The 16,256-nt window shown below is 59.5% G+C and overlaps 1 protein-coding gene across 2 annotated transcripts in view; it reads left to right on the forward strand.

The window, feature by feature from the left end:
• Positions 1–124: 124 nt before the first annotated feature.
• EEIG1 (estrogen-induced osteoclastogenesis regulator 1) overlaps positions 125–16,256 on the forward strand; it is a 36,197-nt gene continuing 20,065 nt past the window's right edge. For both annotated transcript variants that reach the window (XM_027966400.2, XM_015094168.3), the window contains exon 1: positions 125–1,220. In XM_027966400.2, the coding sequence (XP_027822201.1) occupies positions 1,075–1,220 (146 nt within the window). In that variant the 5' untranslated portion in view covers positions 125–1,074. The remainder of the gene's footprint in view (positions 1,221–16,256) is intronic.

The raw sequence follows: 16,256 nt of genomic DNA on the forward strand, positions 1-16,256 counted from the left end.
CACGATGTGCCTCGGCCTCCCGCGAGTCCCGCCCTACGCCGCCATCCGCCAATCACGCCCCGCAGCCGCCCCACCGGGCGGCCCAATCGTGGGCGGGCTGAGCCGCCGGCGCCCCGCCCCTCCCGCGCTCGGCGGAGGCTCCGCGGGCGGCCGCGCGGGGGTCTCGGCGTTCTCCCAGCGGCCCCGCGCAGCGTCGGGCTCTGGAGGCGGCGTCGGGAGCGCGGGCGGCAGCGTTGCTGTTCGCGGGGTGCGGGCCAGAGGCGGCGGGTGAGGCGGGCGCCACCGGCCGGCCGGAAGGGCGCTTCAGCTCCGCCAGGGACCGCGGCGCGGGACCCAGGACCAAAGAGGAGGCGGCGCCCCTGCTGCCTGGAGCCCGGCCGGCTGCCCGCCGGGAGGGGGCCGTGGCCGGACGTTCCCGGCCCGGAGCTCCCCAAAGCACCTCCCGGAGAGAGGGGGGCCCCCCCCGCCCCAGGCAGCGCTCTCGACCGCCCCCTGGGGGTGCCCTCGGCCTCCCCGGACTCACCTGCGCCGCTGCCTGGCACCCAGGTGCGGGGGCGTGGGCGCGGCGTGGGCGCCACCCCCGGCCGCCAGCGGGGCGGGGGCGGGGCCGCCCTCGGCCCTCAACCGGGCCGTCCGTCGCCTTCAGTCTCACCGGTCCGCCCGCCGCGCCTGGTCGCGCGGCGTGAGCTCTCCGGGGACCGCGGCTCTCGGGATGCTGTCCGCCGGCACGGCCGCTCGCGCGCCGCCCGCCACCCCTGCCCTTGACTCCTGGACCATGCCCCAATATTTACATGGCCGGTGAAGCCCCCGGCCACTCGGAACCCGTCCAAGCCCCAGCTCCGTGAGGGTGAAGGCTACCGGCCTGCGAACTGGACTGGTCGTTCTGACCTGGGGCTTCCGGACTCAGCTCCCCATCCGCTCTGCTGCCTCAGCCACCATCTGGGCGGGATCCGGCTCTGGTGTTTTGAGGAGGGGGTGTGGTGGTAGGAAAAAGAATCCTGGGGATTTCTGGCTCCCCCCGCTTTTTTTTTTTTTTTTTTGGCCTTCGGGGCTTCAGACTCAGGGAACTCGCTCATGGCTTTCTTGATGAAGAAGAAGAAATTCAAATTCCAAACCACTTTCACCCTGGAGGAGCTGACTGCAGTCCCCTTCGTGAATGGGGTTCTCTTCTGCAAGGTCCGGCTGCTGGATGGTGGGGACTTTGTCAGCTTGTCGTCAAGGTAGGAGCTCGAGCAGTCTTGCTTGGGTGCGGGGTGGGCGCAAAGATGTGTGCAGAGCGGGGTTTGAGGAGCGAATTCTAGCCACTTGGCAGGTGTGGAAGTGCCCCTTGGGTCCCAGAGGAGTCCTGGAGATTATGCGTGTCTGGGGCAGGTTTGCACAAGGCAGGACTGAGTGATCTGGGAGGTCTGGGCCTGAGGGAAGCTGGCAGGGTGCGGGGCACCCACCTGCTGGTGACCAGATGGATACCTGGGGCGGGTGTCTGTTCTTTCAGCCCCTTCTCGAGGCCTTGAACACACACAGCCCACAGTAGGCCCATTCTGCAGACTTGCAGGCAGAGCCCAGCAGAGTTTGGCCTTGAAGGGCTGAGAAGGGGAGAGTATTTCAGGGCATCTTGCACCCAGCTGGCCGCTCAGGCCCTTGCCAGCCACAGGTTCCCTGGCACTCCCTGACGCCCGGGAAGGTCCAGCCCCTGGGCACTCCGGGTCTGGCTGGAGGGTGGGGGCTGGATTTTGACCCGCCCAGCCCCCTCCGAGTGACCGTCCTCTTCTGGCTGGAGCTGGACTGCTTTGCATTGCAAATGCCCTTGTCACGGAGGCTGCTGCCCTCGCTGAAAGAAAGAGGCTCGGTCAAGTTTAGTTTTGTGTTCTTCCCCATCCTGCAGTCCCAGCCGCCCAGCTCATTGCTGAGAGCGGCCGGAGTTCCCAAGCTGTGCCCACTGCCCAGCACCGCCCCCCTCCCTGGGTCACATCATCCTGGAGTGTGACAGATGGGAGTTGGAGTCTCAGCTCGGCCACTTTCTGGGCCCAGTACTGGTCTCTCAGTCCCAGTTGTGGAGAAGTTTCAGCAGAGAGAGAGAGAACGCGGTCCAGGGCCTGACCCAGGGCCTGTGATTCATTGGCTGGGCTGCCCCCTTGCTGGAGTGCCCCTTGGCTCCTCAGGCCTCCTTGTGAGCCCAGTTAGCTGGGGCTGCCCCATAGTTGTGAGATGGGGTTGCCTGTTTGAGGTGGAGAAACTGAGGCCCCAAAAAGAGGAAGTAAGTTGTCTGCCAGGGACCCCACAGGAGGCAGTTGTCGACTAAACTCGGCCTGTTTGGAGACCTATTGGATGAATCTGGTGGTCCAATGTTCCGCTGGGAGGAGAGAGAGGAGGCCTATAGCCTAACCCAGATTTAGGAATCTCCGGTGTGAAACAGGGTGGAGCGTGCCTTCTCTGTATACTTGGGCTCGCTCGCTTGGGCTGGGAGCTGCTTATCTGAGGAATTCAGACAAGGGCTGCCCTTTGCTGTGGGGGTGGGAGCCTGTGATCCCGCCGGCCACACACAGAGTAGCCCAACCTTCCTGGTAAAGGGCTATGCTCAGAGCTAGGGCCTGGGGTGTCGGCCCCTCACTGGCTGGGTGACCTAGGGCAAGTTACCTAACCTCTCTGATTCCAGGAACCAGCAAGTTAAGTTATTGGTCCTTTGCACCCTGTTTTACTAGGACCTCTCACTTAACCCCTTGATTATGCCGTGGAGCAGAGTGGAGGTTGGTGGGGGGGGGGGGTGCCCTGTAAGAGTATTCCCATTTTGCAGAGGTGGAAACCGAGGCTCAGAGAGGGAGTAATTTGCCTGCATTATGGCAGCAGGGGCCAGATTCAAACTCAGGATGTGCTTTTAGCCACTACCGTGTTCTACCTTTGCGCCTTAAGTTTCTTTTTCCGTGAAATGGGAGGTCATACCCACTACTACAGTTGTGATGGGGAAAGGATAATGTATGTACCACGTCTGGCCAGGCAAATCGTTGCAGCCGCTGTGGTTACTATGGTACAGGGGTTCAGGCCTCAGGCCCCTCCTAGATCTTGGGGGTACCAGCTGGAGTCAGCAGTGGGGGGGCTATCATCTGAGCTGAGGGTTGGGGGCAGGGTCTTGGATTCTACTGAGGAGCCAGTATTCAGCCCCAGGCTAAAGTCTCAGCTGGGCTTCCCAGGCCCTGGGGCCCCTGCCACCCTACCTGTCAGCCTTTCCATTGCCCTAAATCTGCCTCCTCATGCAGGAAAGTCTGAAAAGTTCCAGATCTCAGCCCGCAGCATCTGGATTTCTCCCCTCTCTCCCCTTCTTCCTTCTTGGCCACAGGCCATGGATTCCCTAAACTTGGCTGAGCCTTGACAGCCATTGCCAACCCTCACCCTAGATGAAAGCTGAGTGGGATGAGGAGGGAAGAGCTGGCACTGAACCCCACACAGCTAGGCACGAAGTGGGCTCTGGGTACCTGTTCGCTGCTGGGCAAGCGTGGCTGGAGGGAACAGACATGTTGGGACCCGAGGCTGCTTAGAGGTGCTTTGGTGTTTTTCCAGGAGATGAGGGTTCCTAGGTTCTTGAACCCCATCCACTCCCCTTCCAGTTGGTCTGCAGCCTGGGAGCCCCTCCTCACAGGGCTCCCCCACCCCACCCAGAGGGCCAAAGCCCCGTTGTTTTGAAGTTGGGGTGGGATCAGGGGTATGAGACCTGCTTAGGTGATCGGCGTACTGCCCCAACCTCGGGAATCCCCGATGTGGTCCAGACAGCGGGGGTAGTGGCAGCATGGGAGGTGTCTGAGCGAAGCAGGCCCGAGGCCCCACTCCTGCAGCAACCACCCCCCTAGCTTAGCGTGTTTCCCTGTGTGTTGAGTGCCATGGCAACAGCTGGGTACACAGCTCCAGCCTGACCCAGTTTGAGCAGGTAGAACAGGTGGCTCGTCGCACAGTTTCGCCAGCCTCACCTCTCTGAGGCCTCCTTACGAACCGGGATCCTCACGATTACCAGGTTCCGTGCTGCGTGCTGGGTGCCACGCCAAGTGTTTCTGCACACAGAGTGTCTGTTAATCCTCTCGGCCATCCGGAGGGGTCACCTGGCTAGAAATGCAATTGCAAAAATAACCATTTTATCATTAGGGTTTAAGCTGCCTTCGATTGCGCACTGTGAGACGTCAGGGACCCGCTAAACACCTAGAATGTGTGATCTGCTGAGTCCTTAAACCCCACCCCTGAGCTGATGAGGAAATTGGGGTCAGGAGACCTAAAGTGGTAGACCCGCATCACCTAGCTGGGGACTGGCAGAGCTGTGATTTAGACTTGGTGGCTGAGGGCCAGAAGCAGCTGCAGGCCCGTGTGATGTCCCCAGACCTTGGAAGGAGGTTCTTTCCCGTGGGCTGGGTGCAACAGGGAAGTCCAGATTGGGATCACTTCGAGGCACTGGGCTCAACCTGGTGAGATCTGAGGAAAAGGGGCCTTGGGGCCGCAGGTGGGGCTGGGGCCAACGTCGTTGCTGTGAACTCAGTGCCAGGCGCGGGCTGGCACTGGGGCACAATGGGCATTTGCCAAAGTCTCTGCCCAGAGGTCTTCTAAGCAGATGCGTCCGAATGGCATCTGGGAGGCTTTCCCAGGGGTCCCAGGAGGGACGCGTCTCAGCCAAGTCTTGTGAGCTGGGAGGCCGTGGGCCAGGTCGTGGTCTCCCCAGGGCAGGCCAGGCACAGGCTTCCAGCCTTGAGCCAATCTGTCTTTCAGGCCAGAGGAATCCCAAACATCCTGAGAGGTCTGTGCGCCCGGCTGGCACTGGGCCTGCAGCCTGCCCCATGCACGTGGCTGGTGGTGGGAGGGAACGAGAGTGAGGCGTGGATCTACCGGACAGCAAGGCCTCTGCAGAGGGGACAGGCAAAGCGAGCCTCCTGGGCCAGTGGATGGGGAAACTGAGGCTGGGGGCAGAGAAGTCACCCGTTCAGAGTCAACTTGTAGGAGGAGCTCACGGCACAGCTCTGGTTGGCCCTGACCTCTGCCCCAGGTGCCTCAGAGCCCCTCTTGCATGAAGGGGCAGGCTGGGCCAGGGAGAGACCAGGGGCTCTTCCTGCTCTGGACCTCGTGCCAGGCTGTCTAGAAACAGACATGTGACTTGGGCGGGCTCTCACCCTGTGCTTTCTTTTGTGACTGCTTTCAGTTTTCAATGATTTCTTCAGTGGGATTTTCACTGGGGCAACCTTTTGAAAGGGGGCACGTCTGCTCACAAGACGGACACTGCCTTCCTTCCATGGACCTGGCCGTGAGCAGGCCGGGATGGGAGCCCTCTGAGGGTTGCTTGGGATTTGGAGGGGTCTGAAGAAGAGCCTCGGAAAGATCAGCTCTGCAGCTGGAGGCTGTGGGCCTGGGGAAGCCAGGTCTTTTACACAAACACCTCAGGCTTGGCGGGGCCTTGCCCTCCCTCCTTGGAAAAGGCCATAGACGCCTCTCAAACCTGCTGGCCCACACAGCCGGCTCTCCCACACATCTTGGTCTGGAGATGGACTCACGGTTCTGTCTCTTGGGCCCAAGGGGACAGGGATGTGGGGGTGCAATGGGACCCCGAGGTAGGTGGGGCCACCACTTCCTTTCACAGACCGGGTGGGGAGGGCAGAGGAGGAGGCCGGCAGGCCCAGGTCCCTACTCCGCATTTACTGAGCACCCTCTTGGACCTGGGCTTCCAGAGGTGACCAGGAGCAGAGAGCCTGGCTCCCAGGGGGCTCCTCACGGCAGGGGAGTCAGGGGCAGTGCGTCTGGGGGCCTCACGGAGACTTCACAGCCAGGCACACCTGGGAAGGGTCCTCCCAGGACCAACTTGGGAAGCCTTTCTGTTCAGTCATCTGTCTCCTTGACAGATGTCGACTGGGCACCCTCCCCAGGCTGGACATGGTCTTTGTCCTCGTGGAGCTTATTCTGGAGTTTTGTTGCCCTATACAGGGGTCTAACAGATTTTGACAGCATAAAAAGGAAAAAAAAAGTCTTTTGAATCAGTGCATCTGGTGACAGTGTCATATGGCAGCATCTGGCCCAGGCTGCCTCTTCCGTGGGCTGCCTGCTCTGGGCTCCTCCTGACCCCTCCTCACGCCCCTGGGTCCCTGGTGGTGATCTGCCTGGTCCCCAGGGCCCCTGTGGGAGCCCTTCCTTGGGCAAGCTGGGGCCTGAGGAGGCAGGCACTGGTGGCGAGATGTCTTGCTGGCAGCCAGGTCGTGGCATCAGGCCAGTTGTGGGCTCCCTTGGGGTCAGACTGCGGCTGATGTGCTTGGTGAGGCCTGAAGCCGGCCAGCCTGTTGCCTGGCCTTGGTGTCTGCTCCCGGGGCCTGGCCCCTGCTGCCAGCTGGCCGCACCATTGGCAGGTGCCACCCTGGCAACCCCGGCCACATGCCTGCCTGCCAGCCTGGCAGTGGCAGAGGCCTGACCTGAGGTGATCGGGCCCCGTGGAGCCAGGGCTGTTCCCCGAGGCCCTTTCCTCATGTTGAGCTCAGTTCTGGGAACCTCTCTGGCTCGGGATTTGCAGCAGCATCCACACCGTGCATCTGAGGGCCTGGAGAGGCTTTAAACTCTGCTTGCTCAGTACTTGGAAGTTCTGACTTGCGTTCTGGAAGCCCTGCCTGGGCTGCTGGCATATCTGCCCATGGATCCTGGGAGCTTGGGGACTCAGTGTGTGCAGGCTGGTGACCCTGCTAGCCTGCTGCTGAAATGAGCAGTATATCACCCATGGCAACCAATATAGATTTATCCTCATCTCATCCCACAGCCCCGGAAGGTCTGAGCAGGGGAGAGACGTCAGATTCACTTAGAACGAGACCTGGAAGTGATGTGGGCCGTGGACAAGGGCTTTCACTCTTCATTATCCACCTGGCCTGTCAAGTGCTGGGGGTTCTGGGGACAAGACCTGCCCCCAGGGCCTCAGTGTGCTCTGTGACCCCAGGGCTGTCCCCCCTGCCCCCAGCCTTCCGGCTCTCCATGAGGTCGCACACTGTGCCGTTGGTGGCCTTGGCGAGGCCTAAAGTCACCCAGCCCGTGGCCTGGCCTTGGTGTCTGCTTGGGGCGGTCATTGCAAACCCTCAGCCTCTGCTCTGAGCTGCTTTTGGTGCCCAGGCTTGGAACAGAGAGCTCTCAGATGCAGGCCTGGAACCATCTGCCCCCTCATCTGCCCAGATGTCAGTGGGGAGTGGCCAGCCCACAGTGGGGAGGAAGGAGCCCTGCTGGCGGACACACTGCCTGTTTGGTCGGGCTGGAGGCTTGTCCCCCCGACACAGGCCTGGGGAGGACATACCCGTCCTCCTCTGCTTCTTGTCGCCCGTTCGACCTTGGGCACGGGCCTCAGCCCCCGGCCTCAGGAGATGCTGGGGCCTGCCCACAGTGTTCTTGGGAGGACGCAGTGAGATAATGCCCATCAGAGGCCCAGCTCGTCCCCAGCTGAGTCAAGGCAGTGGGCTGGATGGAGCCACCTTCAGTTGTCCCCCTGGCGGGGGAACTGCCCTAGGGGCCAGGACTGCCTGGGGTGCTGTCTCTGTCTCAGGATTCTAGGGGTGGTGTGGGGCGAAGTTCCTTCCGGAGGGCTGGGAGCAGGTGAGCTCCCGAGTGTCTAAGAAGCTGGGCCTCATGCTGGAACTCAGGGTCCCCATTGTGGGGTCTATGCACTTTCTTGCCTTTGCTGGCTTGAACCTGCTCTGTCTTGGGGGGCTTGGCTCCAAGCCGGGGAGAGCTGGAGTGCTCCCTTGGGTTGGGCTGGGCTAGCGGGGTGTGGGGGCTTCTACACAGGAAGTACAGAAGGAGGGAGGGATCCTTCCGCACAGTCAGCTGTGGGACCCTCGCTGGGAGACAGAAGATTGCTCCCCTCCTGAGGTAGAGGGCAGACTCTGCCAGGGCCAGGGCAGCGGGGGGCGGGGCCAAGGTCCCTGGGAGGGTGGGAGGCCCCCGGGGGGCCTGGCCTCACCCCGCCTGACTCCTCTAGCCGTTTGCTTCTGCAGCTGCCCTGTCCTCAGACTCCGTTTCCCCGCTTTACGTGGCGAACTCCTGCTCAGCCCAAGAGCCCCCTCCCCTGCGAGGCCTTCCCTGGCCCCGCTTTTGGCCTTGTGCACCCCGGAGGGCCATGCCTCTTAGCTCCAGCCCCAGACTTGGCGTGGCCTCTGTTGCATCCTAGTCCTGGGGCCTCGTGCCAAGGGCAGGCACTGGCGTGGGCCTGGGACATTTCTCCCTTGGCCCTGAACCAGCGTGGGTGCTGATGGTGATGGACCAAGTGCCAGTCACCGCCAGCTGCCTGAGCCCAGGCCCTCCCCACCCTGGTGCCAGGGGTATCAGCATGTGTCAGGAGCAGCCCTCACTGCCTGCTGGGCAGCTGGGCACCGCCTTGGGGCCCAGAGGCTGCGATTGAGAGGCAGCTGGGGGCACCGGTGGGTTGTGTTGGGTGTGGAGACGGGGGCTGCTCCTAGCGGGGTGGGGAGGAGGTGGAGGCTGGTCCCTGCCCCGGCATCTGCCCTTGGACCTTGGCAACTACTCCCTGACTCTGTAACCACAGCCGACAGCCTTGTCTGCTCGGTCTGGGCTTCCTCCTCCATCCAGCAGGAAGTGGGGAGGAGGGCTTCCTAGATCAGGGCTTACCTGCCCAGCACAGGGCCAGGCACGGGGCAGCTGAAACCAGACTAAACCTGCCAAGAGGGATGGCGGTGCACGCCTGGCGCCTGGAAGGCCGCTGGGGAAGGCAGAAGTCTGGATCCTTCTCACATGCAACGGCGCCCTTACCTCCCACCACTTCCTCTGCGAGAGTGCCCCCACCCCCAGTCCCCTAGGATGAGTTCCTGAGCACCTTCTGGGTGTGGGGGGGGCCCTGTGCTGCCTCCTGGGGTTACTGCCCTGCCCCCAGCTGTGCCCCGCCCCAGGCAGGATGCTGGGCTTGGGAGTTTGGGGAACCATGGGCAAGGGGCCATGGAAAGACATAAATCAGAGCTGTATTTTAGAACCCCCAGGGGCAGCCATGGGCTTGACCGCTTGGGACTCCAGGTTGCAGGAGGGGAGGCGGCCATCAGCTGATAGGAGCAGTTTCCCACCTCTGTCATCATGGAATGATTAAACACCAAACTCCCAGCCGGCCATGCAGCAGCCATTGCCACTCACAACAAGCATAGTGTGGCAAACAACACTGAGGGAAGGAAGCCAGACCCAAGAGCGTGCCGTGCCGGGCCGGTTATATAAAGTTCAAAAGCATTCTGATTAAAACCACCCATCCTGATAGGAATCAGGATGATGCTGGCTTGGGTTGTGTAGGGGGGATCATGTCTGGAGGGGACTTCTGGGACCTGTGAGGTCCTGCTTCTTAGGTGGCTGGTTACGCAGGATTGCTGTGAGAGCCTGCCAGCCGTGCCCCAGTGTGTGCATGTGTCTGTGTTGAGAAACTGCCTGGACACACCCACCCTTTTGATCAGGCCGGGCACCTGTGAGCCTTGCGGGGCAGGGGGAAGGGGGGGATCCTCTGGTCTTTCCAGGGTCTTTCTGGCTGAGCAGCCTGAACCATTCCTGCCCGAGCCCGATAAGCATCAGTTATGAGCCATAACTCCTCCTGGCAGCTGCCAACAGCCTTCTCTGGCTGGGGATTTTTCCTTCCGCCTCTTGCAAACCCTGGCAGGGTCGGCTGGGTGTGGGCCTTGGCAGTTCAGATGGAGGGTGGGCTCCCAAGGCTGCCAGACCACCGGATCTCTCTGAGCCTTGCTTTCCTCTTCTGTGAAATGGGGTGATGAGCTCCTTCCTGGCGCTTGGATTAAGTGGGTCACCCACCCTCCCCTGTCCCCATTAGGTACCCAGCAGAAACCCTGGCACCGAGTCAGGGCCCTGGGAAGGCTGGCAGTGGTGGATGTCAGTCCAGGGCCGTTATTGGAGGGGATCCAGGGGTGGGAGCAGGAAGGAAGGGTTCACCTTGCTCCCTCTCTCCCCTTAATTGTTTCTCTTTCTCTCTTCCTGTGCTTCACCCCCTTCAGCAAACATTTGCGATTAGAGCCAGGCTGCTGCGCTGGGCACTGGGCCCAGCAGTGGCAGAGACAGCCATGGCCCCTGACCTGGTGCCCCTGAGTCAGGGGAGGACCATTGGAAACATCAGCTCTCCAGGAAGAGCTGAGCCCGGGGCGGGAGGGGCTGCATCAGCCACTCCTGCCCGCTCTGGCCCTGACCCCTGTCTTCTCTGGAGGTGGCCCTTTGACTGGGTATTACCCCTGAATGCAAGAGGAGGCCTGACCCAGGGACCAGGAGCAGTGGGGCCACCTGGGGGCAGATCCAGAGGTGGTGATGACCTCTCACCCCTTGATGACCACCGAAAGCTACAGGGCATGTCCTGACCACAGCTGGAGGCTGCTTTCCTGGAGGTGGAAATCTCAGTGCAGGAAGGGTCTAGGGCTGCTTACTGGGAGCCAGACTGTGGACGTCACTGATGTAGTCATCAGAGACCTACTGAGTGCCTCCCTGTGCCAGGTGCCGTCCTTAGGACGTGAGAAGCATCAGTGAGTGAAACAGAGGCCCTGCCTCCAAGACACCTGCACTCTGGGATGTAGAAGCTTCCTTCCGTTTTCTTCTTTGTTTTTTGGTCACAGTGTGCAGCATGTGGGATCTTAGCTCCCCAAGCAGGGATTGAACCTGTGTCCCCTGCGTCGGAAATGTAGGGTCTTGACCACTGGGACTACCAGGGAAGTCCTTCATTTTCACCATACGTAGACCCAGAAGGGGAAGTAATGTGTCTGTAGTAGTTGTGAGGAGGGTGCTTTCAGGAAAGGCTCTGGGGCTGGGTAGAGGCTCAGAGGACAGGGACATCCCTGTGACTCACTCGAGTCTAGCTCTTCATGGAACTGGACTCCAGAGTTAGGGATTCCTGCCTCCTGTTTCTTCCCTTCCGTGGGTGACTCAGCCTCCACCCAGGTGTGAGTCAGCCAGGAGCGGCCTGAGCATGCCTGGGCTACCTGCCAGCCCACCTCCCGGGATGTCTGAGCCAGGTTCAAGGTCTGGGGAAATGTCCTGGTCCATACATATCCTGGGGTGGGGAAGCGGGGCCTCCATTAGGGGCCCTGCGCGCCTGCTCTTCCTGCTGGGCCGTCTGTCTCAGTTGCTTCTGACGGTAACAGACATGTCCCCCTTTGTGTGTGTGTGAACTCTGGTGTGCGCCAGGCCCTGCTCTCTCATTCAGCCTCTTAGCAAACCCATGAGACAGGGCAGTGACTGAGGTCCAGAGAGGGTCACGTGTCCAGTCGGGGGGCAGATCCTGGCCTTGGGCCCCAGTCTGTCTGCCTCCTTCACGCTTGTCTTGTGAATGGTCCTGCTGGGGATCTCAGGGGCTCAGGAAGGGAACCCCCACCCCCCCGCCCACACATAGCTGACCCTTTCAGTCAGTTCAGTCCCTCAGTCATGTCCAACTCTTTTCGACCCCATGAATCACAGCACGCCAGGCCTCCCTGTCCATCACCAACTCCCGGAGTTCAGTCAAACTCATCTCTGAGTTGGTAATGCCATCCAGCCATCTCATCCTCTGTCGTCCCCTTCTCCTCTTGTCCCCAATCCCTCCCAGCATCAGGGTCTTTTCCAATGAGTCAACTTTTCACATGAGGTGGCCAAAGTATTGGAGTTTCAGCTTTAGCATCAGTCCTTCAATGAACACCCAGGACTGATCTCCTTTAGGATGGACTGGTTGGATCTCCTTGCAGTCCAGGGGACTCTCAAGAGTCTTCTCCAACACCACACTTCAAAAGCATCAATTCTTTGGCGCTCAGCTTTCTTCACAGTCCAACTCTCACATCCATACATGACCACTGGAAAAATCATAGCCTTGACTAGACGGACCTTTGTTGGCAAAGTAATGTCTCTACTTTTTAATATGCTATCTAGGTTGGTCATAACTTTCCTTCCAAGGAGTAAGCGTCTTTTAATTTCATGGCTGCAGTCACCATCTGCAGTGATTTTGGAGCCTCCCAAAATAAAGTCTGACACTGTTTCCACTGTTTTCCCCATCTATTTCCCATGAAGTGATGGGACTGGATGCCATGATCTTCGTTTTCTGAATGTTGAGCTTTAAGCCAACTTTTTCACTCTCTACTTTCACTTTCATCAAGAGGCTTTTTTGTTCCTCTTCACTTTCTGCCATAAGGGTGGTGTCATCTGCATATGTGAGGTCATTGATATTTCTCCCGGCAGTCTTGATTCCAGCTTGTGCTTCTTCCAGCCCAGCGTTTCTCATGATGTACTCTGCATATAAGTTAAATAAGCTGACCCTTTAGCTCTGGTTTTTTTTTTATAGTTGAGGGTTCTGAGGGGAGGGAAAGTTGCTACTCTAGCCCAGCTGTGGATTCTTGCTTTGAATTTCTAGGGCCTGGGCCTGGTTTGAGATTCTGAGATCAGACAGCTGTGGGTTCAGACCAGATCTCCCAACCACACCTGGGGTAGGTGGCTTCTGTGCCTTGAATCTCAGTTTCCCTGCCTGTGATGTGGGGACAATGGTTCCTACCTCCCGGGCTTGGGGTGTGGACTCCAGGAGGTCAGGCAGGGAGAGCTGTCAGTTCCGCCCCCGATAAGTAGGCAGGAAGCTGACATGAACTCCTCCAGGAACACTTCCCCACTCTCCCTTCCACCCTAGGTTGACGAGCTTTGGTCCCCAACACCAGCAGGTCTTGCTTGATAGGTTTGGCCCAGGGTCATGCCCCACTGGCCATGCACTCTGACCTCGTGTGACCATGCCTCTTTTAGGGTAAGACTGGTCTCAAGACTGCCTCTTCTGTAGTATTGAGACTTGTGAAGGGTCAGCCCACAAAGCACAAGAACATTGACGATGCTCCTGAGAGCAGCTCTTCTGTCTGGGAGCATTTTCCCAGCCATCCTGCATGGCAGGGGATAGGGGTGGGCTCCTGAGATAGGGCTTAGGGGTGCAGTTCATCCCTCACCTCTTGAGTGAGCTCTGGACTCCTGAGTGTACGTTTGCTCATCTGTGAAGTGGGTGGTAGTTGTGCCTGCAGAGGGTTCATGCTTGAGCAGCCCCTGGCACAGGGCAGAGTACCCTGGAAATGAGCTGGGCTGGGCTACACTTAGTTGGGGGGCACCTTCACCCAGGTGCCTGGGTTTGGACCATTCCTGGGTCAAAGCCAGCAAGTTTACTTTGGATCCCTTCCAACAGCCTGCTGTCCTCTTGGGCTCTAAGAGCAAGAGGGAGTGGCCTGTTGCGTCTGCTGAGAATCGAATCCCCACACGTTCACCTGGGAGCTGCCGAGCTGCCTGCAGAGCCTGCCTCCGGGTACGGGCAAGTCTGGAGGGCAAAGCTGGGAGGCAGAGTGCCTGTGTCTGTAAAATGGAGAAGCCAGCACCTGCCCACTTTGTTTTATAAATTGTTTTAATTATTTGGTTGCGTCAGGTCATATGGGTGGTATAGAATCCTCCTGCCAATGCAGAAGACACAGGAGACATGGATTTGATCCCTGGGTCAGGAAGATCCTCCTGGAGTAGGAAATGGCAACCCAACTCCAGTATTCTTGCCTGGAAAATCCCATGAACTGAGGAGCCTGGCGAACTCCAGTCCAGGGGTGGCAAAGAATCAGACACGACTGAGCACGCGCACACACACGCATGCACACTGGGTCATGTGGATCTTTTGTTGAGGTGTTTGGGTTTAGTTGCTTCACAGCATGTGAGATCTTAGTTCCCAGATCAGGGATCGAACCCACATCCCCTGCTTTGCAAGGCGGATTCTTGACCACAGGACCACCAGGGAAGTCTCCACTTCGGGTTTTTTTTGATCCAGCTCAAGGTTTCCGGGCTGGTGAGCGGCAGGATTCGAGGCCAGGGGCGTCTGCCTGCAGAATCCTTCCTGCTGACCCTAATGCTTTCTCACCGCGCCAGAGTGGCCCGACTTCTAGGAACTTCTTGCTGCCTCGTTGCATCCCAGGAGGAGGGGCTGGCCGTGTCAGAACCACAACCAGCTGCTTCCCCCGCACGAGGCCCTGAATTCCTGGCAGGAGCCAGATGCTGCCTGGCCGCCGCGTGGGCCACGTCACTGGAATGGAGGCTCCACCGCCCTGCAGCCCCTGGACGGCCGCCTCGTTTGCTCCCTGGGGTGGGCCCCTCCCCAGGCAGCTGGACTCTATGCTCTTCAGGGAAGCACAGGCAGATGTCGTCGATTTAAATCGTTTCCTTATGAGACTCTCGCCTCTCCTGGCCCCGGGCTGGGCTTCATCAGCTGGGAACCCTGATTGCATCAGCACGACCACTCGAAACCACCCAAGGATGGGAGATTGCAGAGCCTGAGTGGCTGGGAGGTGCGGGCGGGATGCGGTGACTGGAGGTGGGGGGGAGGGATTCACGTGATGGAGCCTTGCTCTGCTTATCTCTTGTCCTAGGGGCAGAAAGGGAGGGGCTGGGAGTCCCTGGGGTCCCACTCTGTGCTCACTCTTAGCCGGGTGCCCAACTCCTGCCTCGGAATTAACCTGGGAGCTTTTCACAAAGCCCAGTCCAGGGTCTGCAGCAGCGGTTCTCAACCAGGGATGTCTTTGCCCCCAGACAGTTGACAGTATCTGGGGACATATTTGGTTGTCACAGCTGGACTTGTGCTCATGGTAGGATGCCACAAAATGTCCTGTGATGCACAGGACACCCCCCCCCCAAAGAAAAGCCCAGAATGGTTTCAAATGTCTGGAGTGCTGAAGTGGAGACCTGCCGTGACAGAGTCTAGTTCTGGCAGGGCCCAGGAATCTTGGTTTGTGACAAACCAAAGGTTTTTCAGTGTTGATTCGAGTCTAAGAAGCTTTGTCCTCCCAGGCCCCGGCGCCCCCACTCCTAGACCGTGACCATGGTTGAGCTGCTTGGCTCTCTGCTGGGCACAAGACAGACGAATGCTTGCAGCCAGCCTGGGAAGGTGAGGGACTGAGGTTGGGTCAGGCTGGAGCCCTTCTATGGCCCCCGGCCCCCCCGACTGAGACCCTCTCAACTTTCCTGCTCTGAGACTACTGCGGTCTGTGCTGTGCCTTCAGCCCAGATGGCCCTGCTTGGTCCCTATCTGCAAGGACCCTGTAGGTGCGACAGCCTGTGGGCTGTAGCCAGCCTGAGGCCAGGAGGTAGCCCCCATGGTACCTGACCCCTTGTCAGCTGCTTGATGGAGTCTGGGGGCGGTGCTAAAGCTCTGAGATCTTAACATTTTTCTGGGCAGTGAGGCTGGTTTGGGCCAGGAGCTAGGGATGTGCCAATGAGCCGCCCTTGGGGAACCACGGAACCCCGACTCTGGGGGGAGGGGGCTCTTGCTGGGAGCCCCAGATTTCTCCATATGAAAGGCTAAGGATGGTGGCTCGCTTCCGGCCTTTCAGTTGCTGGGAGCCTGGGAAGAAGCATTTGCTCCACCCAGGTGTCCACTTTCCTTCCTGCTTTTGAGGGGCAACAACACGGGGAAGAAGTGAAGGGATGGCCATGGGTCAGCCTCTGACCCTATTCTGTCCCGCCTTGGTTGGGCTTGTTCTGCCCCTCCCTGGACCTCAGTTTCTTCATCTGTAAAATGGGACCAGTGCTGGCACATACCTCCTAGGACTGTGGTAGAAGACGATGCCTGTGTATACAAAACGTGTCCTGTAGAACAGGCTCAATGAGAGGGCTGGGTTTTACTGCTGATTAAAGATGAGCCTGGAGGCAGGAAGACGTCCTCAACAAGAGTCCTGCTCTGTACAGCTCTTGTCGTGAGTTCCGGGGAGGCAGTGCTGGCCGAGAGATGCCCTGTGCCCCCATCTGTGTGGGGCCGCAAAGGTGGTTGGCTGCCTTTCTCTCGGTCCCTGATACATGGTGGGACAGATGCTAGGATGACGTAGTCACACACCCCCGCACCCCAGATTGGCAGAACTCTTTGTATTCCCCCTTGGGCTGAGCAGAGGAGAAAGGAGCTGGACACGGCCCAGTGGGTCGCCAGACAGCCCCACGTGGTGGGCGGGATCACCCTTTCATAGATGCAGTCCTGGCTCCTGGTGACAGGCCTCTGGGTCACTCATGCACCTCACCCTCACCTGCCTGTTCCCGCCACCCCCCCAACCCCGGCCTCTTTCCTTCCAGGTGGTCCTGGGCTCTTCCCACCATCTGGCCTGTCTCCTTGCGTCTTTGTCCAGCCAGCACAGCGTTGAAGTCCCAGGTGTGGGGTCACTGCCCCCGACCCAGTCAGGCCCCGGTCTCTTTAGCTCACTTGCAGCCCCTTCCCTTCCTAGGATGCTGGCAACAGTTGTCAAGTCACTTTTTGTGTAATTGGGCTTTCCATGTCG

Source organism: Ovis aries, chromosome 3, assembly GCF_016772045.2.
Source record: "Ovis aries strain OAR_USU_Benz2616 breed Rambouillet chromosome 3, ARS-UI_Ramb_v3.0, whole genome shotgun sequence".
In the NCBI taxonomy this organism is placed as follows: domain Eukaryota; kingdom Metazoa; phylum Chordata; class Mammalia; order Artiodactyla; family Bovidae; genus Ovis; species Ovis aries.